Genomic DNA, 21,823 nt, shown 5'->3' with positions numbered 1-21,823 from the left:
AGGTAGGTAAATATTATCATATCCATTTAAGAAATGAAGAATTGAGGTACACAGAGGTTGTCCAGGGTCACACATGAGCAGCAGTAATGGGAACAGACCTCAGGATAATAGACACCCTTTTCAGCTCTAAATATTAAGCAACACTACTGCTTTGTATGCACACTGAGATTTTATGTAGAGTAGAGTTTTTGATCTTGTTGTAACTTGAGAATTTATTGATTGTCAGTTAACTCACTAACTATACAGGAACAACTTGTTCCTGGACACAAAGGTTTGCTGCTGGTGATGTTTCATCCTAGTCAATTAATTTGAGTACAATAGGACAAAAACTCTAATCTAGACAAAGGTTGAAAGCATTGGCCCCTCCTCTTTCAGTTCTAACGTGAAAGAGCATCTTCTCTGCAATGGTGACTGAAAATATGGAAAACTGGAGGCCCTTAAACCTTATCTTCTGATCGGCAGTCACTGCAATGTTCTATCAAATGGAAGGAAACTGTCATTTCCAGCATAGCAGGAAATTTAGTGAATTCTCAATTAGGATTTCTTAATCCCAAATTAGGTGGAAAAAAACTCAACCCCATCACTGCTGCACTTTAAGAGGTTGTTCAGTAAATGCATGAATGCAGATGGTATGAAATCATAGCCTGGGAAGCACATTTCTGGGAGTTGCTTTCCAGAATGAGTCCTGTGAATGTTATGACTGATGAGAGAGCCATTTCACCTGTCTACCTGCCAGCTGAGTTCAGGGTAATTATAATGACTTGGAAGAAGCTCCTTTATATTATGAACACCTATGTCAGTGACCAGTCGTGTGCTCCATTTACATTGTCCCTTCAAACTCTTCACTCCACTCTGCATTCTAAAGCACAGCAGGTATTTTTATACATTAAAGTTAACATACATATGGCACTTCAGCATTAGCCCTTGTTACTCCCTGAGCACTACACTTTTCCTTATTAAACGTTTATGACACAAGACATCTTGATCCTCTATAATTTATTTCTGCTTTCTAAATTCCACTTGCAAAGAAAGATGCTGTTCCAGCAGCCTCAGTCCATAAGAAGAAAATGTATACCTGTTCTGGGATCAACATTAGCCGTAGAGCTTTGTAAACAACTAGCGTCTCCAGCTCATCTGCTCTCCATACAAACAAGAAGTCACATTCATAGCACTCATATGAATTTGGATTGGTGGGGTTAGTGGCAGGGACGGATGGAAACTTGAACTCTGCAGCATGCTCCCTGCTGACCTTGTGGTTAACCAATCAGATAACTAAGGACAGATAACTCTCATATGCTATCCTCTGTGGCTGCTGTTGTATAGCCACTTCTGAAGGAGCCAGGCTGCTAGGGGAGAAGATGACCAGCAAGCCACTCAGCCACCATGGCACTCTCAAGTTCTATATTGATCTTGGACCATCCAATGGTGTAGGAGGTTATGTTTCCTGCCTGTTCCTGATTTGGGGGGGGGGGGGGCAGCAAGCCACACTCTCCCATAGAACAAAGAAAAGGGAAATCGGAGTTTTAAAAAATCAGTGTTTTCTGCCCCATATATTATATGTGGGTTTTCCCCCCACATACGAGAAAATATGCTCTTAGCAATTCACATGTCCTCAAATTGTCTACTAGACTTCTGCAAGAAATGTATGAGAAGTAGCAAGATGTTTAGAGAGATTATTCTGGATATCACAGGGAGGGAAGTCTGGTGATTGTGTGCAGTCCAGACATTCAACAGTGCTCAAACTAACTCATAAAAGTAAGAGGGTGGATCAAATGTCCTTTTCTTAGAAGATCAGTTGAAATTGGTGAATTTCAATAATAATAATCAGCATTTCTTCAGTGCTATACAACTTCACACCACCCTTCACACACCATCTGTCCTCGTGACATACCTATTCCTGTCTTACAGATGAAAAAATAGAGACAGAAAGGTCAAGTAGTTTGCCTCCAGCTAAGCATAGAACTCAGAAGTCCCCCCAGGCGTACATTCAGGACATTGAACCATACTTCCTTCCAGTCACAAACATTCTGCTGTTTTTCATCTTACTTTTCTAGGTGCTGGGCCTAACTCTCATTCACACTAAGACTCATTTACACTGCTCTGGGCTTTCAGGGCCTCAGTATTAATGAGAATTAGGTCCCTTTTATTTAAGGGAAAACTTGCTGGGGTCTTCCTCTCCCTTAGCCCTAATCCAGCACTATTTCTCCTCACACGCAACACTCTCATGCATGGATACACTTATACATGCTTTATTCTGTGTTTGGTGTGGTTGTTTGTGGAGTTAAAAAAAATATTAAGGGCAATTACCGCAATACAAATATTTATTTAAAAACAAAAACATCCTTACATTTTTATAATTTATTTTTAAACAAAACCTAAAATGCTGAATTTAAACAAAGTTGACAGCGCACCTTTAAATACAATAGAACCTCAGAGTTAGGAACACTTTGGGAATGGAGGCTGTTTCTAACTTTGAAATGTTTGTAACTCTGAAAAAAACATTATGGTTGTTCTTTCAAAAGTTTACAACTGAACACTGAATTAATACAGCTTTGAAACTTTACTATGCAGAAGAAAAATGCTGCTTTCCCTTTATTATTTTGGTATACGTTTAACACAGTACTGTACTGTATTTCCTCATTTTTTTCTTTTTTGTCTCTGCTGCTGCCTGATGGTGTCCTTCCAGTTCAATGAGGAGTGTGGTTGACTGGTCAGTTTGTAACTCTGAGGTTTTAATGTACTTTTAGTGTAGAATTCATGGTTTAATTAGCTGTGTGTGCAGATGTATGAGGAGAATCATCTGATCTAGGAGGAGTTAGAGTAATAATCTGCTGGAGTTCCAGAAAGTAACAGTGGAGGCTGGGATTTTCAAAGGAGACTAAGGGAATTAGGTGCACAGGTCCCATTGAATTTCAATTTCCTTTGACAATTCCAGTCTACAGGAAAACTCAGCTGGCTCTTTTGATAGAGGGGCCATATCTTTGGCTGGGCAAGGAGCACCCAATGAGATTTATTTAGGGAGGAGGAAATGAGCTGGAGGGGGGAAAACAATTGCAAAGATGATACAAAGCTCACCTTTGCACTACGTAGTCCTGGGCCCCCTGCTGCATGCAGGGCCATCCCCTGCCACAACTTAGGGCAACTTGAGTATTACTCATATCCTTCCTTCGGTGCAACTGAAGGAAAGAGGCAGTTAGTTGCAAAGCTAAGGTGCACGCACAACAGAGCTTTACTTAGGTGCAACTGGATGGACCTGGTGCATCTTTTGGGTTACACAACATTTTCTAGGCAAAATGCTTCCCTGTAACATTTTTTTGTGTTTCATTCATGATGTTGCACAGAATGTAAATACTCAGTGCCAGAGGGGAGTAGGCTCTTAACTTTGGGAATGAGACACTAGATGCACCAGACATATGTACTCACTCCATCCATCCTTCCCCCATCCAGCAGCTGACTGAAAACCAGCATTACATCCCAGAAGACTGTCAGCCCTCTCAGCTGCAAGATCATATGCCAGGATGGACTCACAGTGCATTTATTTATTCAACACCAATTAAATCAAAGCTAACAGAGTCAGCCAGCATCTGGGGTATTGAAGCACACTGTGTTCCTTATACAGTCCCCACTGACCAGCTTTCTTTAATGTCAACGTAAATTCCAAGGTAAAAGATGCCACAGCCAGGAACTGTGATTTTCTGGGAGGCTCATACTAATTATATTGGAACTTATGTTCTTCTCCTGCATAACTGCACAGTAAGAGGTACAAAATAATCCACAATCACAACAGTTTTAAAGTTGGGTAGTTGGGCTGTATTCTCCCTTCTGGTTCTGGTCTATAGGTCACAGGGTTTCAGAGCCATGCTCCAGCCTAAGCCTGAACATCTACACTGCAATTTTTAGCCCTGCAGCCTGAGCCCTGTGCACTCGAATCAGCTGACCCAGGTAGAGTTGCGGTTGAAAAGGGACCCTGGCAGCTCTGGCCAGCACCACCGACCAGGCCGTTAAAAGTCTGATCAGCGACACAGTGGGGGTCCGGGGCTAAGGCAGGCTCCCAGAAGCAGCCATCAGGTCCTTGCTGCCCCTAGACACACGGGTGGCCAGGGAGTCTTCATGCGTTGCCCCGCCCCAGGGCCGGCTCCGCAGCTCCCATTCACTGGGAACAGTGGCCAATAGGAGCTGCGGGGGCGGCATCTGCAGGTGCGAGGGCAACGCGTGGAGCCTCCCTGGCTGTCTATGTGTCTAGGGGCTGCAGGGTCTTGGCAGCTGATTCCCGGGAGCCACGGTAAGCACAGCTGGGACCTCGCACTCTGAACCCTCTCCCACACCCCTGCCCCAGCCCAGAGCCCCCTTCCACACCCAAACTCCCTCCCAGTTGCCCACAACCCCCCTCAACACCTCTGCCCCAGTCCCCTTCTGCATCCCAAACCCTGCATCCCCGGCCTCACCCCAGAGCCCACACCCCCAGCGGGAGCCCTCACCCCCCCTGCACCCCACCCCCCTTCCCCAGTCCCCTCCTGAACCTCAAACCTCTCATCCCCAACCACACCCCAGAGCCCACACACCTTCCCGTCCACTGAAACTCTCAGCCCCACAGCTTTCCTGTGCACCCCAAACTCTTCATCCCCAGACCCACCCCAGAGCCTGCACTCCCAGCCGGAGTCCTCACCCCCCCCCACACACCAACTCCCTGCCCCAGCCCAGAGAACTCTCCCGCACCCTGAATCCCTCTTTTCTGGCCCTACCGGAAGCCTGCACCCTCAGCCCAGAGCCAGGACTCACCCCCGCACCCAAACCCTCTGCCCCACCCTGGAGCTCTCTCCAGTACCCCAACCTCCCTCTCCTTGGCCCTACCCTAGAGTCCACACCCCTGCCAGAGCCCTTAGCCCCTCCCGCACGCCAACCTTCTGCCCCAGCCCAGAGAACTCTCCCACACCCTGAACCCCTCTTTTCTGGCCCTACCCAAAGCCTGCACCTTCAGCCCAGAGCCCATACCCATCCTTGCACCCAAACTCCCTCCCAGTTGCCCACACCCCCCTCAACACCCCTGCCCCAGTTCCCTCCTGCATCCCAAACTTTTCATCCCCGGCCCCACCCCAGAGCCTGCACCCCCAGCCGGAGTCCTCACCCCACAGCATCCCAACCCCATGCCCCAGCTCAGTGAAAATGAGTGAGGAGAGCGAGTGATGGAGGAAGGGGGGGATAGAGTGACCAGAGGCATGAGCTGAGAAGGGGCGGGGCAGGGGCAGGGCCTCGGGGCAGGGCAGCGGTGTTCAGTTTTGTGTGATAAGGAAGTTGGCTACCCTAGAGTCAGGCCAGCCGACCAGAGACCAGAAATGTACAAGAAACCCTAGCTGTGGCTTCCCAAGGCAAGCATGAGAAGGAACTCATCTAGCCATGATCCTCCTAGGGCCAACACCCCAGAAATAGAAGTACAAACTAGCTTACAGCAATGCTGCCAATGGCTAACGGTGTGCACTCTGTGAACTACTCCAGAGGAAGTCACAGAACACTGAAGAGTAGTTAATGATGCTTCAAGAATGCTCAATGCTACTTCATTTTAGAGCAACTGTTCCCTGGCTCCTCCCACTGTTCTCTAGCCAATCTCTCCTTCTCCCATATGGCCATCTGGCTGCATACATATTTTGTGGAAGGGAAAAATGGCAGCTGTAAAGTAAGGAACATTCTATAATATCTTCTTTCCTCCCCACGTGGCCAACTGTAGCTTTTTACAGAACTCTGTTTCCCTCCAAGTCACAAAATGGGACAAAGCTGACCTGAGCCCTTTCATATGTTCCTTTCTTAACCTCCTGTTTTTGAAAGTGTTATGGAAAAATACAGTACAGGTAGGCATATGTTTTCTAGGTATTTATAATGTTAACACTAGCAGTTTTCCAGTGCAGCCCGTTAGTCTCGCCTCTATTGATCCATCAGTGCTTGGTCAAATTTCAGCTAATACAATACAATGGTACCATTAAGGCTCATATTTTTGTTTACAGCTTCAGTAAATGCAAGTGCTTATTAAAATGAGGGATGTTAAAACTATTATAGACTGACTGAGCAAATGCTGTAAACAAATTCTCTGCCTAGTTCTGCTAATTGCTTGCAAGATGATTTTCCCTTTCCCCCCAAATGCTCAATCAATAGGAGTTTGCCTGAGAAAGACAGAGGTAACACTGCATAAGGACTTAAGAAGCTGGTCCTGTGTGTTTAGTAATTTTGCCTAACAATAAAATACAGCTGTAAGAGATGCCATATTTCCCTAGTTCTTCTGCTATGACTCACCTACACAGGACCCACGATTCACATTTTGATTTGAATAGTTTTCCTGAGTAAGAACTAAGGCCTACATTTTTAAAAGCGATTAGTGATTTTACCTCCATATTTTGGGTGCCCAACATCAGACACATTAGAGGGCCTGATCTGAAGCCAATGCTGAGCACTCACTGTCTGAAAACCAGGCCCATTTAAAGTGACATCACTTGGGCACTCAAAAATTTGAGGCAACCAAAATCTCTAGTCACTTTGAAAAATTCAGGACTAACAGTCTTGCCCAGAAAGTCTGTGGCAGAGCCAGAAATAGAAACTACATCTCCTGCAGCCAAGTCTAGTGTCTTAACCATGAGCCCAACTTTAAGGCATAAGATAAATGCTTCATTTACAGATCCAAGGCGGATGACAGAATATCTGCTGGTGAGAGAGACAAGACTTCAAGCTTCCACAGAGCTCTTCTTCAGGTCTGGGAAAGACACTCAAGAGTGTCACAGCCACTACAAGGTAGAAAGGATTGTTGAACATGAGGGATTAACATGTTGCAAGGGACTGTTCAAGGTGAAATGAGGAGTTAACACCTCTTCAGTTGTCAGACAAAGGAGAGTTAGTGGGTTACAGCCTGTGTAATGAGCCATAAAATCCAGTGTCTTGATTTTTAGGGCTTGTCTACATGACGCAGCTTTTAGTGACAAGACTGTGTACAGTCAATGTGTGTAAATGCTCTTTTTCTGTACTTTGTCAGCACTTTTGCTGACAAAATACTTCCAGCCCCGTGAGCGGTGTTAGCTTTGTCGGCAGGAAAGCCGCGTTCACACTGCCACTTGCGTCAGCAAAACTTTTGTCTTTTGTCTTTTCCAAGCTTTTTTCAGTACCCGTGAAAGACAAAAGTTTTTTCGACAACTTCGCAGAGTGGGCAACGGGGTTTGTTACAGGGATTGGTTCCTGGTTAGCGTTTCTGTGGTGTGGTGTGTAGTTGCTGCTGAGTATTTGCTTCAGGTTGGGGGGCTGTCTGTAAGCGAGGACTGGCCTGCCTCCCAGTGAGGGAGTGAGGGATCCTTTTCCAGGATAGGTTGTAGCAGGGCCAGCTCCAGGCACCAGCAGAGGAAGCACGTGCCTGGGGCGGCACATGCTGAGGGGCTTTTCTTGGAGCAGCACAGTCCGAGAGGCTTTTTTTTTTTCACTCCATGTATCTGAAGAAGTGTTTTTTCACCCATGAAAGCTAGGACTAAATAAATCTGTTAGTCTTTAAGGTGCCACCAGACTACTTGTTTTTATCCCCTTAAGTCTTTGCTATCTAAATGTAACACTCTACCATAGCGTAGATATACAAAAGACCTATGATGTCAAAATAACAAGGAAAAAATAGTACAAGGGCTCTGAATAGAAAAAAAAACAATATAAACCAGGTACATGATCATGTCCACATATAATCCAGTTCTATTACTTGCTTTTCCAGCCTTCCCTCCAGGGCTTCCCTTTGGTGAAGATTACCTCTGTGACTGAGTGATTCAGAGGTATTACCTAATATTAAAATCCTAGAACAGGGACCAGTGTTGAGAATGCAGGAGACCTGCAATCACAATGAGGGGACGATCAACAGGACAGTAAGAAGCTTTGGGGGGAAAACGTGTTCTTTATATACTATTCAGGGTAGGGTCTGCCTTCCTCTGTATTTGAAAAACATCTGGAATATTCTAGGCATATAAAATAACAGTAATAATCCCAGTCAGTGTTTAAACCAATGGCAGGCTCTATAGAGCCTCAAATCTCAACTCCATTACAGCACTCTTAATGAGGTGCAGGCCCTTACACAACTGTTATCAACTGTGTACTACATCCAGCTGCCTCTGACAGTTTCAGTCTCATTCTCATTCTAGAGCCTATTCTAAAAAGATGCCAGAACTGTATCCTGGGGAATTACCTTAGCAGCACCTAAAACATGCTTGGGCAGCAGTTCTGAATCCTCCCACACTGTTTAACGCCACTGTATTTTCAGAAAGGTGCGACAATGTTCTGAAGAGGGCAATGATGCAGAAAAGAGTCTTGTTCTAATGCCAATTTTTTCAAAAATCCCATTTAGGATGCCATTGCTTTAAATCAGTTAGTACCGTTTAGTTATCTTCAGCACCATTGATTTCAGACGGCTGAAATAATTTTCTTTATCCTGGTTTATAGAGACCCTTAATGTGGCCCCTTAATCCTTGGCCTCACAGTGTGTGTTGGAACTGACAAGTAGGGAATCAGAAGGCAGGAGATGTTACTGCATCCAGCCTTTTCTATAAACCAGTCAATTCCCATGTGCTAGGGTCTGCTGGAAGCATGCTCGTCAGTTCTGAAAGTGCCCTCTTGGCATTCAAACTCATACAGCATCCTTTTGTAGTCAGAAGGGAATTTCCATGCCCCAGTTTGAAATCTGCTTCAGGAAAGACATCAGCAAAAACCTACCCACACTGCTGTGTATTTGCATATATTTTTGAGGATGAATAGCATGAAGCCAGTGTACCCACAGTGCCATGTAAATGTGCTGCAGGCAAGAAATAGATGCAAAAAATAAGAAATAAGCACCTCCATGTTTTAAACATTTAACACATGTTGCTCCCCCTCCAGGCATGGAACTACTTCACAATCACCTAGCAATAAGTATTAATCATACAGGAACAAAATGGTAAAACATTTTTGTATCAAACTGGTTTTATTTTCAGAAAGAGTTATGATCATATGCCACAAGAGTTGCCCCAAGTGATACCAGTGTTTGCAAGATACCTGCACCCCTAGCCACGTTAAAAATGTTTTCATTCTTTTTCATAAATGTAAAATCACAGCTTGAGACAGGCAACAATGTTTCTATCATTGTTCTAAATTAGGAGAGAATGAAGCCCTAATTTAATAAAATGAGCACAGAATGCATGGCAAGCTGATCTGCATGGTTACGTCTTTGTGTATCTATGTGTATGATTTCTGCAGCGTAATCTTTTGCTCAGAGCTCTATATTCCTTACAATCAGAAGGCAATAACAATTCAGTAGATATTGAAGGGAACATCATTAAGGTACGTTTGAGCAATATATACACAGAATGAGCCAATTTCAATGGTACGCTACAGCTGCTTCTTGCCCCTCTGGCAACACAAAGCAGCAGTAACTGTGGCTTTTAACTGGCTGGCTAGCCGAGTTTATAGCTGCTCTGCGTCACCAGTGCACTGCAAAATAGCTATAGCATGCTGGTGAATCTGGACCACTGTATATATAGCTAATAATTATATACTGAGCTTGATTCTGATCTTACCTGTTTCAAACGAGTATCATTTAATTGGCTTAAATAGATTTACTACTCATTTACACCAGTATAGCTAAGAGCTGAATCAGGACTACTGTCTATTAATCTAATGTCATTATATATTATCCAGAACCTTTGGCCTTTTAAATGATGAGTTCGGACATCTCATTTGCTGCCCCTCTCTCCCACTGGGAATGGGGATGGCTACAGGGTCTGGAATTAGCTCCCACTTTCTAAATAATAGGTAGATTTTGGCGTGACTGGTAAAACCTCTAATCAGTTAGTTACCCAATTACCTTCCTCCCAGCTCCTTTCACTCTCTCTTTTTACCTTTCATCCTCTCCCAGTGACTGCCCCACTTATTCCTAGCTAACACCTCTTCCTCAGACCTCCATCTCACTGACTTGCTTCCTTCCTGACACTTCCCAATGCTACCATCACTCCCCTCATAAGAACTGTGTGGGGATAGTGGATTGCCTCAGCCCGTAATCCTTCAAAACTGACATATCTGCAAGACTGGTGTGCTTCCCCAGCCTTACTCACTAGTGTATACACATACACACACTAGTCAGTGAAACACTCAACAGTCATTGACTCCACAATAGCCTATAAAATTAGTATTGTTTCTATCTAAACTATTTCATTTTATTTGCCTGTCAATGTACGAGGCTGTAAAGGACTCTTGTATACTAAGGAAGCCTTGAATACCTTCATTTATTCAGCACCTTCTCACAGTGGCATTAGCTCTAATGCCCAAGCTGTGACTGTTCTGAAATAGCATAGAAAATTCAAATTAAAGTGACTGAGAACATCAGAAGTTTGCATTTGAATTTTTTTGCTGGTTGTTCCCACCCAGTGTAAGAGAATACTTTAATTATTAGTATTTTTATTACTTGCATTAATGCCTAGACCCCCTCTCAAGTGAAGTGCCACATTTTGCTAGAGGCTGTACATAACAGTGTACAGGACAATTGCTAGCCCAAAGAGTTTATCATCTACATAGACAAGACAAAGCATAGGTGGAAGGAAGTATAATTACCTTCATTTTACAGATGGAGAAGTGAGGCACACAGAGATTAAATGACTTGGCCAAGGTCACACTGGAGGTCTACATTGCCTGGCTGGGAAGGAAACTCATATCTACTGTGTCCCAGTACCAGTGCTTTCATTACAAAACCACTCTTCCTGTTGTGTATGCAGAACTATTCTTTGAAGTGTCGAGTTTGACAGCACTTCTGAGGCAACTTATATGGGACAACACTGGAGGTAATGTTTTGCTCTGTATATCATGTATGTGAGGCAGTACAGAAGTAGTTACCATGACAAAGGGCATTTTAATAGAGAATTGCATAATGAGAATACTGAGTTGTGGCTACTCAATTCCTTTTAGCTCATCTTTAAAGCACTTGAACTCCTTTAATTTATATCTTTAATGAGGCAGATGAGCAACAAAATGAGATAGTAGTGATCAGTAACTGGTTTATGACTGAATGCATTTTAAAAAAATTCTTTAATCTTCAGAGCCATTGTAGTCTGGTCAATAACAAATGGTGCACAAGTACAGGATGTCTATAAAAATCCTTATGACCTTTTTAATGAGGAAACATTTTTTTCTGAGACTGTTTACAAAAAGGATATCACTTGGATTTTCTCTACATCTTTCTTGACAGGAAAGTCATTATTCTACGGTTTCTGGGTTACCCAAGTGAAACCTGCTAGATGGTAGTAAGTCTTTCCTCCTTTTGGACTATCTGCTCTCTCCCACTCTTGTCACATTTCTTTGCTCCTTGGATGAGATGCGCTGACAAGAGGTACTGCTATACTAAGACCAAGTGCATTGCTTCTTCATCTAATCTAGGTAGCAATGCTTCCTGCTCGACCCACTTAGGGTCTCATCCTGCTCCCACTGAAATCAAGGGCAAAATTCCCAATGTCTACAATTATTATAATTAGTTTTTATTATTTATTGGTATTGTGGTTGTGTCTAGGTGCCCCAGTCATACACCAGGGACTCATTGTGTTAGAACAGACCAAAAAGATGGTTCCTGCTCCAAACAGCTTTTAGCTGCAGGCCCATTGTGCAGACAGACATTATAGGGAAAGCCTGGTTTCATTCCTGTAGCCCTGGGCTGGAGCACGCTCAGTGGCTCCCTGGGAGACATGCACACTAGGAGCTGTGAGGGAATGCAGCATGCTCAGTTTCTCCATGGGATGGTGCAAGTGCTCAGCACCAAAAGCTGTGAGAGGTTCCAGTGAGCTCAGTGAGGATAGAATCGTTGGAGATTTTAGCTGCTAAGCTCTAGCACAGTGGTTCTCAACGAGGAGTCCAGGGCTGCCTGGAGGGCTGCAAGCATGTTTCAGGAGGGCCGCCAAGCAGGGCCAGTGTTAGACTTGCCAGAAAGCCAAAGCCCCATCGCATAGGACTGAAGCCCGGGGCCCTGAGTCCCACCACCCAGAGCTGAAGCCAAAGCCTGAGCAATGTAGCTTCGCTGGGGCCCCTGTGGCATGGGGGCCCAAGCAGCTGCCCTGCTTGCTACCCCCCTAACCCTGGCCCTGGCTTTTATATGCAGAAAACCAGTTATTGTGGCACAGGTGGGCCATGGAGTTTTTATAGTATGTTGGTGGGGACCTCAGAAAGAAAAAGGTTGAAACTCCTGCTTTAGCAAGTCTCTGCTGAGCATACGAGGAATGCCATCTTCAGAGGCTTATGACTTGGCCAAGTCTGGGCCTATTTTCATGGAACAGCAAAAACTCTAACATAAAGGCCAGCCCCTAGCTGAATTTTTAAGATCCAGCTCCAAAACATGGGATTATTGGAGCATTCCAAAGGAAAGGTCACCAGATATTTTTAACATTAAAAAAAATGTATTGTTCCCTAGCTTCCTTCTCAAAAACACCTGAATTATTTTGGCTGAAAATATTTTTTGATTTAGTTATAAATAATAAATGATTGTTTATTGATTTAATCAGCCTGCAGAATCAAACACCCAGCTTGGAAAATTTCAGGTGGTTAAAGTTTGGCAAAGTATTAAGCAACTCAAAACAGGGTCTTACAACGGGAAGTGTCAAGGAACCTTAATAACAGCACTGATACTAGCCCTGCCTATATAGGTCTAGATTGTCTCTCAACCTGTGTTCCTGTGCGGGGGCATAAATTGAAGTTCTAGCCCTTGTGCTTGTGAAGGGAAACTTTAAAACATGAACTCTAAAAACTCAAAAAAACAAAAGGCAAATAAAAATAACCCTAAATATATTATTTTCGTAGAAGTTCCTGGGGAAGAGAATGGGGAATTACAAAAGTCAGATCATTGCAGAAATGGGCTAATTATCTGGCAATGGAGTTCAGAGCAGCACAAGAGATAGTTGTTAGAAAAAAATACAAGGTGACTGTCACTCTCACCACTGCAGAGACAATGGAAGTTGGGAAGAGAGTCTAAAGGAAACAGACAGGTGAGACAGTTGGACTCCACGTCTGTCTTTCTGACAGCATGTCTAATTTGTGGCCAGACCTGGGCCCGCTAATGCCACCACCAGGAACAAACACTGCAGTCCGCTGCAGCCTTCAACTGATTCATCCCACTTTGTCTGACACTGCTTCTGGCATGCGAACCAGCCAGCTTTGCGTATGCTGGCCAGCAGTCTTTCAGCCTGACTCTCCTCTCCTTTATGTCTGTGCAAATCAAGGCTGTAAGTGGAGTTATACCAGTGTAAAGCTGGTGTACGTGAGAAAAGAATCACCTCATTGTGTTCAGGCTTATCAATCACTCGTGTCATGCAAAGGCTGCTGGCATTACCAGGCAGCAACCAAGAGAATGTGTATGAGCACATAAGGAATATAATCTATGCCATGATCCACTCATACTGGAATAATAATACTTAATACCTTTTAAATCTGCACAAACATTAACCAATTAATCAGACAAAACTGTAGTTGAGTAATCCCAGGTGGTATTCTAGTTGGTGAGTCAGAATGTGTATAGACCACAGAACCCTGGGAAGATTGGTCCTATGCAACTGTGCACTGTTACGTGTGCAGTTACATCATTATTATTTAATATTTATATACTAGCACCCAGAGGCCCCACACAGAAACCCCACTGTGTTAAGTGCGACAGGAACACCTGGCCCCTACCCCAAAGAGCTTACAATCTGAGAAGACACATGAAACATGGGGCCAAAGGGTACATACAAACATACAATTTTTATTGGCCAAGTGAAGGTTTTACACTGAACTCGATGGCATTTCTGTGTTTGTCTGTAACACGGTCACTTTTGAATACTTCATCCAATCAATCCCAGAATTTCAGAGATGGGAATGGAGGGTACGCAGAGCCCACGCATGATGGGGAAGAGACAGAATGGGGTCTGTGGGAGAGATGGAGGAATGAGGTGGCACACAGAGCCCCTGGCATGTGGCAGCAGCAGAAATGGGGGACACAGAGTTCTTGGTATGGAGGAGGGAGTGAGGAGGATGCAGGGAGTCCCTGAAATAAAGGGAGATGGGAGGGTGGCACCTAGAGGTTATGGGGAAGAATGGAGGGATCCAAAAAGTCTCTGGTGTGTGCAGTGCGCTCATCCCAGAGAAGCAACTAAGTCTGGGACCCTCTAGTATACATTTGTACCATTTTGTTTTTTGATATTTGTAAATAAACTAAGTGGTAACTAACCTATCTGTCCCTTCACTGGCTGATTTCTTAAAGATACCATGCCAGAGACAATGAGAAAGGATTTGAAGAAGGGGAGCACAGTAAACTTACAAGTCAGTTCAAGAAAGGCTTTGATATGTGTAAGTGTCCTGTCCTGTTGGTGCTTATTTAAACAGAGAGCCTAGGGCCAACCTTCATGTTTCTGGGGAATACACTTAATTGTGTGGCCACAGGATTCCAGCACTGGATTAAAAAAGCTCAAGACTTGGTAATAATACAACTCCAGCGAGTACAAGATGATACAGGAAGTATCTGATAGTGACAGCAGCTGCCACTGGCATTTGACACAGCATAACAATGCAGACAAGTAGGAGTTTGCATGGACCACTTGGGAAGTAACTTGATGCTGATATTTGCCCAATGCTGACATTCTTCCAGATAGAATTCTAGCTAATTATTTGGCAGAATAGCCAAAGTGGAAAGACAGCTTCATTATTCACTTGAATAACTCTGCTTTCTCAAGCTACCAGTTTTGCCAAGTGAAGAAAATAAGGGGCATTAATTTGTAGGCTCTGACCCAAGAACATAAAATACACATTCATTCAGAACAGATGCAGTAACGATAACCATCAAGAAGGGCATTATATGTCAGCTTGAAAGTGAGGTAAATATATAGTTCTAATATAGTTAGGGTGTATAGCATCTGGATGACTAAACTGGTGAGCAACACCATACTTCAGAGATCAGTTGCATCCCTGGTTTAACTCCACTAAAGTCCATGAAGTTTAAACACGGATGTACGTGGCCCTAGGCAAAGCGTCTGGAGAAATATCTTACAAGAATCCCGTTATTAATTTTGTAATAAAGTTTATTAAATGTATATATAGAAATTTTATTTTTTTGAGATGGGCACATAAGAGTAAGCTGTATGAGTGAGTATATCACAATGAGTTTGACAGGCTGTAGTATAACAATAGCCTTCCTGCAGAGTATTACACACCTTATCTCATCTGAAAAGTAATCTGCTGTACAGGTTCCAATTATTTAATCATATACAGAACGGTATTCCATTTTACATTCACAACCAGTGCAAAACATAATGGTAATGGGTCACATTCCTCCCTGATGCACCTCCACTGAAGTCAATAGATTTACACCAGGGAAGACATTAGTGACCCCTTTTCTATAATAAAGGTAGAAAGACAGACTGCATGATGCCTGATTGGCATTAATGTTGCAGAGGTAATATATAGTTTCCTTGTAATTACATGAAGAATATATCTTTTGGGTTGCATGCATGAGCTTTTCCAAGATCAGGAATTTCCAAACTTTGTTAAGTCATTTATTGGAGGCAGGTGTTAGGATTAATTAGGGATATAAAGAGTATATTTATTTAGGCTGCTGTCGGTAGCAATGACATTAAAGTATGATCTTTTTCTCTTTATTACATTACTCCCAGCAGGACCACTGACATATTAAATGTTCCACTATGTTACAGCATCCTTTATCTTGGGTCACTCCCAATACATGTACCCACTGCCAAGCACTCTCACCAACACAGGTTCAGTATTATATTATCCAGCCTGTGTGGGGTGAAATTGCCTCTGTACAAGTTAAATAATTTTTTGGTCTACCATTATGCATATTCAGACAGCACTACCCTCATATGAAATATGGATTTGTAGTCATTTGTTTCTTTACTTGGCCAAATCAACAGCCATACGAGGAATAACTAGGATAGATCCTTCTGTCATTTGACTGCAGCATGGGACTGTGGAAGTATAACTGCTAGAAGCACTGACCTCTGTCACTTGACTAATTCAGTTGTTGTTTATTTTCTCTTTTGAGTGATTACCACGAGACGTAGTCAAACAATAAAAAACTATTTTCACAATAAATAAATAGATAAATAAATAAGATTTTGGGGAAAAAAGATTGAAAATGACACTACATTTTTCATGAAAAAATTTGACACCATTGATAATATTTTGTGTGAAACTGTTTTTTTTTTAAAGGCCACATTTTTTACTTAAAAAGTCTGACTAGATGTAGTTACCAGTGAGGACCTTGTCAATATTTTTTTATTGTAAGAGGTAAGATAATATAGTGGACTGCATAGGCACCAACTTTCTCCGGCGCCGGTGAGTGCCCACGCCCCTCTGCCCCTTTCACTGCCCCTGCCCCCGCCCCCATCCCAACTCCATCCCATTCCCGCCCTGGCCCCGCCCCCATTCCCAAAGTCCCTGCCCTAACTCCGCCCCCTCCTTGCCCCTATTGGATCTCTTCCCCAAATCCCCATCCTGGCTCCACCTCTTTCCCACAGCAAGCAGCATTCCCTCTCCTCCCCCCTCCCTCCCTGCCCCGCGAATCAGCTGTTTCAAGGTGCAAGTGCTGGGAGGGAGGGAGGGGGAGAAGCAGGATGCGTGGCGTGCTCGTGGAGGAGGTGGAGGTGAGCTGGAGCAGGGGGGCAGGGCGGGGCCACAGGGAGCGGCTGGTGGGTGCTGACCAATTTTTTTCCGTGGGTGCTCCGGGGCCAGAGTCAGGACCTATGGTGGACTGGAACTCAGAAGGGCTGGGTTCTAGCCCCATTTCTGCTTCTGGATAAGTTTGGGCAAGTCATTTTTTCATGGATGTATAGATTCCAGCGCCAGAAGGGACCACTGTGATCATCTAGTCTGACCTCCTGCATGACACAAGCCGTAGAATTTCCCCCAAAATAATTGCTAAGGCAGATCTTTTAGAAAAACATCCCATCTTCATTTTAAAATTGTCAGTGATGGAGAATCCACCATGGCTCTTGGAAAACTGTACCTATAGTTCAAAATTTATGCCTTATTTACGGTTTGAATTTGTCCAGCCATTGGATTTTGTTATACCTTTCTCTGCTAGACTGAAGAGCCCATAATTAAATATTTCTCCCTCGTGCAGGTTCTTACAGACTCTAATCAAGTCACCCTTTATCCTTCCCTTTGATAGCTAAATAGATTGAGCTCCTTGAGTCTATCACTATAACGCATGTTTTCTATTTCTTTAATCATTCCTGTGGCTCTTCTCTGAACCTTCTCCAATTTACCTGGTTCCTTCTTGAACTGTGGACACCAGAACTAGACACAATATTCCTGTACTGGTCACACCAGTGCTAAATACAAAGGTAAAACAACCTTACAACTCCTACTCGAGATTACCCAGTTTACGCATCCAAGGATTTCATTAGCCCTTTTGACCAAGAGCTCCTCAGCCACCTCTTACAAAACTCTTGGATGCAAGTTATCCAGAGCTGCTAATTTAAAAATGTCTAACTTTAAAAGCTGCTGCACAATATGCTCCTGAGATACCAGCAGAATGAAAAGAATGTTCTCATCATATAATATGATTATATTATCTGGTTTTTCCCAAATACAGAACAGAAATATCTCTTGAACACTTCTGTCTTTTCTGCATTATAACTCAAATTCTATTATTTCCATCTAGTAATGGAGCAATATCACAGCTAGGATTCTTTTTGTTCCTAATATACTTTAAAAGCTACTTCCTATTGTCCTTAACGGTGCTGGCCATGAATTTCTCCCTTTGTTTCTCTTACCAATTTTCTACTCTCTCTCTCTTTCTATATATATATATATATACACACACACACAACGACAACAAATGGAAGAAAGGGAAAGTTTATAATTTTTTTATAGCTACCTTCACTTCCCTTGCAAAACCAGGTAAATTTTTTAACCTATACGGCCTTCTTCCTCAGTTGTGGGTTTGTGGCTTTTTGGACATCTAATAAAGTGTTCTTAAACAATTCCCAATCATCATTCACATTTTTCTGATTATTTCTTCTCCCCAGCTGGTTTGGCTCATAATTGTTTTCAGCTCTGTGAAACTGGCCATGTTAAAGCCCCAAGTGTACATATATAATCTCTGGGCTAGACTTTATTCTGCTTGAACATTATAAATGTGATCAAATCATGAACCCTTGAACCTAAGTTACCATTAATTTTTAGTTCTGTGATCCATTCCTCTTTATCTGTCAAGATGAGATCTAATATAGAATTTCCCTGTATTGGACACAACACTTTTTGAGTTAGGAAATTGCCATTTATAATATTTAGACATTCCAAGGATGTTTTAGTACTGGCAGCATGAGATCTCCAGTGTATGTCATTCAGATGGAAGGCCCCCATGATCATGTAGCCTTTCCCCCCTAAAACTTATAAACAGGTACATTAAGAGACAATTATCGTAATCCCTAGTGTGATTTGGAGGTCTGTAGCAGACACCAGTTAAAACTCTTATGCTTTATCTGTTAGGACATTGATCCATAAGCATTCAAGATTATTTTCTTCTGAGTTATCAGTTACTCGGAAACAGGTAATGCTCTGTTGACAAAGAGTGCCACTCCCCCTCCCCTTTTACCCACTCAGTGCTTCCTAAATAGTTTATAACCATTGATTTTAACATTCCAATCATGGGACTCATCCCACCAGGTTTCAGTTATATCAACAAAATCGAATTTATACTCATAAATGAGCAATTCCAATTATTTCACCTCTCTGTGCCTCAGTTTACCAATCTGTAAAATGAGGATAATGATACTAATCTCCTTTGTAAAGTGCTTTGAGATCTGCAGGTGAAACACACTTTCTAAGAGCGAGGCATCATTATTACAATGTGTATATATAGTACTTAGAACAATTGGGTCCTGATCAAACTAAGGCCTCTGTGCACCTATAATGTTACTACTATAACAACAACAATAATAATTGTGAGTAGGGTGACTATTCATAACTACTTGTGATTCAGTGGTTGTAAAGTTATGGGAACTAAGCAGTTGCCTCTTAACACCTTATATTGTTCTGATGTGCATTATGGGGGGGACACAGGGTAATAAGGCATAATTCATGGCTCACCAATACAAACCAATATGGGGTTCTCTAATGAACTGCTTTAGATTCAAGAACAGTAACACAATACAAAACTGAAACCTCAATAAGCTGAAATAATTAAACAGAACTTTTAGTACTTTCTGCGTGTCATAGATTTTTAGAGAGACAGCTGAAAAAAGCAATAGCTATCAGGTTCTACTTTTAGCATTTTTGGTCCACTGGTCTGTCTACACTGCAGACATCTGCCAAACACTGACCAGAATCATTAACAGCATCATTATCAGTTAAGTATAAAGAAACAGCAGCTGCCATAAGCACTTTAAACTCCAGTAGACAATAACAGGATCTTTCATCATGGAAGCCTGCGCACTTTTACACTGGTACAGCAAGAGAAACTGGAGAAGCACATAACACTTTGATAAAATATACAGTCAAATGAAAGGAGTCAGTGAGTAATCTTTTTACCTATAATGTAAAACAACAAGATTTTGCCATTGTTCTGAGAGCTAACATCTGTTATCTCAGTAGAATAGACTTTGAATTTTCCAGAAAGAGATCATCTTATTACCAGGGGGAAAGTCATTCAATGATATGTTTAAAAAGAAAGAGTCCATGCATCTCTGTTTGTTTCCAGTTTTATCAGGTGGGTTATGAAGTTACCATATTGTCTGCTTCTTTAGCAGCAGCACTGTATCCATATTAATTCAGTCTAAGCACTTGTTTGAAAATGGAGAGAATAATAAATAAAATAATATGGTGTTAAAAGCACAGATACTACAGTCATCAGCTCAAACTGTTTACTGCAGAAACACATACTTGTATTATTAATAGGAGGCATTTCTTACTACTCCGTTTAACTGTTCCAAGCACATTTCCTCACTGAACACTGGTTTTCCTTTTCCTTATACAGTAATGAGGGTGGTGCTGCAGTGTTGTCACCACATCTGCTTCAACATATATCCTGCCTTTACATATTTATTTTGGACCAGATTATGACACATTACTCTCACTGACTAGTACCTTCCTCCTTCAGCAGTCCAGGTGGAATCAGTGCAGAAAGGTGCTCCAAAAGAAGGGTAGCAGCAACTGGCCCTTTATTTTTTATGCAGTCGAAAATCCCTAGGAAAGAGATCTATATTTCCCACTCACCCCGCCCAACCCCGCAGTAAAGGGCCCTGGCCACAGAACTCCCCCTTAACTTCAAAGGGTGTTGATGGATGTCAATGAACGTTTGAATGGAGAGCAATCCATCATCCCAGTATCTAATTTATTGCTTTACAAAGCTCTTTCAGCTTCAAAGGTCCTATCTTGAAGCAAATTCTTGTTTTTAATAGGGACACTGAGCTCCACTGCCACTGTTAAAACAATTCGCTTTATTAGGCCGCGTATCTCATTTTGTTTTTGTTGCATAAGCGTGCGCAACACTTCGACGATGTAAAATTCAATACAAGCCACACAGGTTATGTCTGCTCATGTGTGGGCTGCGTTCTGCGATCCAGACCCGGCTAAGGAGAGGCAAACCCGATACAAAATAGCATGGCCATTGCTCGGTATGGTTTCCAAAGTGCTGTGCAGACACTGCTACACATACTGCTATAGTGCAGACATAAGCCCATCAGCTCAGGCTGCGTTATCCCGTATGTTACCGAGTTAAAACAGCCCCGGGGAGGGAGACAGAGCCTGGAACTTGTTCGAAAGCCAAGCCCCGGGGCTGAGCTGGGAAAGAGGCAACCCGCAGGGGCAGTCAGTGCCTGGGCGGGGAGGAAAAGGCTCGGGGAGAATGAATCTGTACCTGATTTGGGATAGGTGACAATCCAGACATCACTGCCCCGCACCGGGAAATTGGCGATCTCCTCCATCTTCCCCCGGCAGAAGGGAGGGAGCCGCACTCCATTGTATTCAAAGTATTTGCTCTCAAACTCCCCGGGGGTGCTGGGGGTCTCGGCTTCACTCTCCGCCATCCTCCTTCCTGCCAGGGGCGGGCACGGGCGCGGGGAGGGCTCAGCCTGGAGACGCGGCTGGGGGAGGAGGCTCCGCAGGCTCAGCAGCAGCAGCCCCCAGGCGGCCGGGAGCAGGAGGTGGCGGTGCTGGCCGCCGGTGGGCTGCAGGGGGGAGAAGCGGGCTGGGGAGAGGAGTCCGACCTGCAGCGAATGGGCTCTGGCGCTGGTGATGTCATGCAGCGCGGGGCCGGCGGCGGGAGGATGCAGCAGCTCAGCTCTGAGCAGCGGCGGCGGCAGCATTGGCCTCCTCGCCGCTGCTTAACCCTCCGGGCGCCGCGTGGAGCGATGCTGCCGCCCTCCCCCCACACACCCCCGCAGCAGGGAGGTGGGGCCATGGGCTATGCGCGCCAGGCTGGCGGCATGGGGCCCGAGTTGCAAGGGAAGTGGGGGGAATGGAAGAAGGGGTTAGTGATTTGATTTGCCTTCCCCAGTCCAGTCCCCACATCAGCTGCAGGGGGCACCGGCAACCCCTCCAGTCATACACAACCCCATGGAGAAGTGAGCTGTGCAGCAGCCCCTTCAGTGGAGGAGGACCCCAAGATGTCATTTGGGTTGCAGGGGGTTGGGTTGTGGCTTCACAATCAGCCTCTCATCTTGCTTCCCCACCGACCCAGCCATACATTGGGGCCGCCTCTGCGGGGTTGTGGGATGAGCTAAATATGTCCTTTGCAGCATTGCAAGGGCTCTTCTTGGCAAAGGAGTATGATGAAGTGAGGGCTCGGAGTCAGCAATAAGTTATCAGGCAGCAGCAGTGA

At 43.9% G+C, this 21,823-nt stretch overlaps 1 protein-coding gene across 3 annotated transcripts in view; it reads right to left on the bottom strand.

Moving 5' to 3' along the window:
- SULT4A1 (sulfotransferase family 4A member 1) overlaps positions 1 to 21,258 on the bottom strand; it is a 35,141-nt gene extending 13,883 nt beyond the window's left edge. For 2 of the 3 annotated variants that reach the window (XM_030539986.1, XM_030539992.1), the window contains exon 1: positions 20,861 to 21,257. In XM_030539986.1, the coding sequence (XP_030395846.1) occupies positions 20,861 to 21,029 (169 nt within the window). In that variant the 5' untranslated portion in view covers positions 21,030 to 21,257. Of the gene's footprint in view, positions 1 to 20,860 lie in introns of all 3 variants that reach the window. The other variant, XR_003997431.1, reaches the window with a different exon arrangement.
- Positions 21,259 to 21,823: the final 565 nt, after the last annotated feature.

This window comes from Gopherus evgoodei, chromosome 1 (genome assembly GCF_007399415.2).
Source record: "Gopherus evgoodei ecotype Sinaloan lineage chromosome 1, rGopEvg1_v1.p, whole genome shotgun sequence".
Classification (NCBI taxonomy): domain Eukaryota; kingdom Metazoa; phylum Chordata; order Testudines; family Testudinidae; genus Gopherus; species Gopherus evgoodei.
The sequence above is the reverse complement of the archived record's forward strand: the minus strand, read 5'-3'. Positions and strand labels throughout refer to the sequence as shown.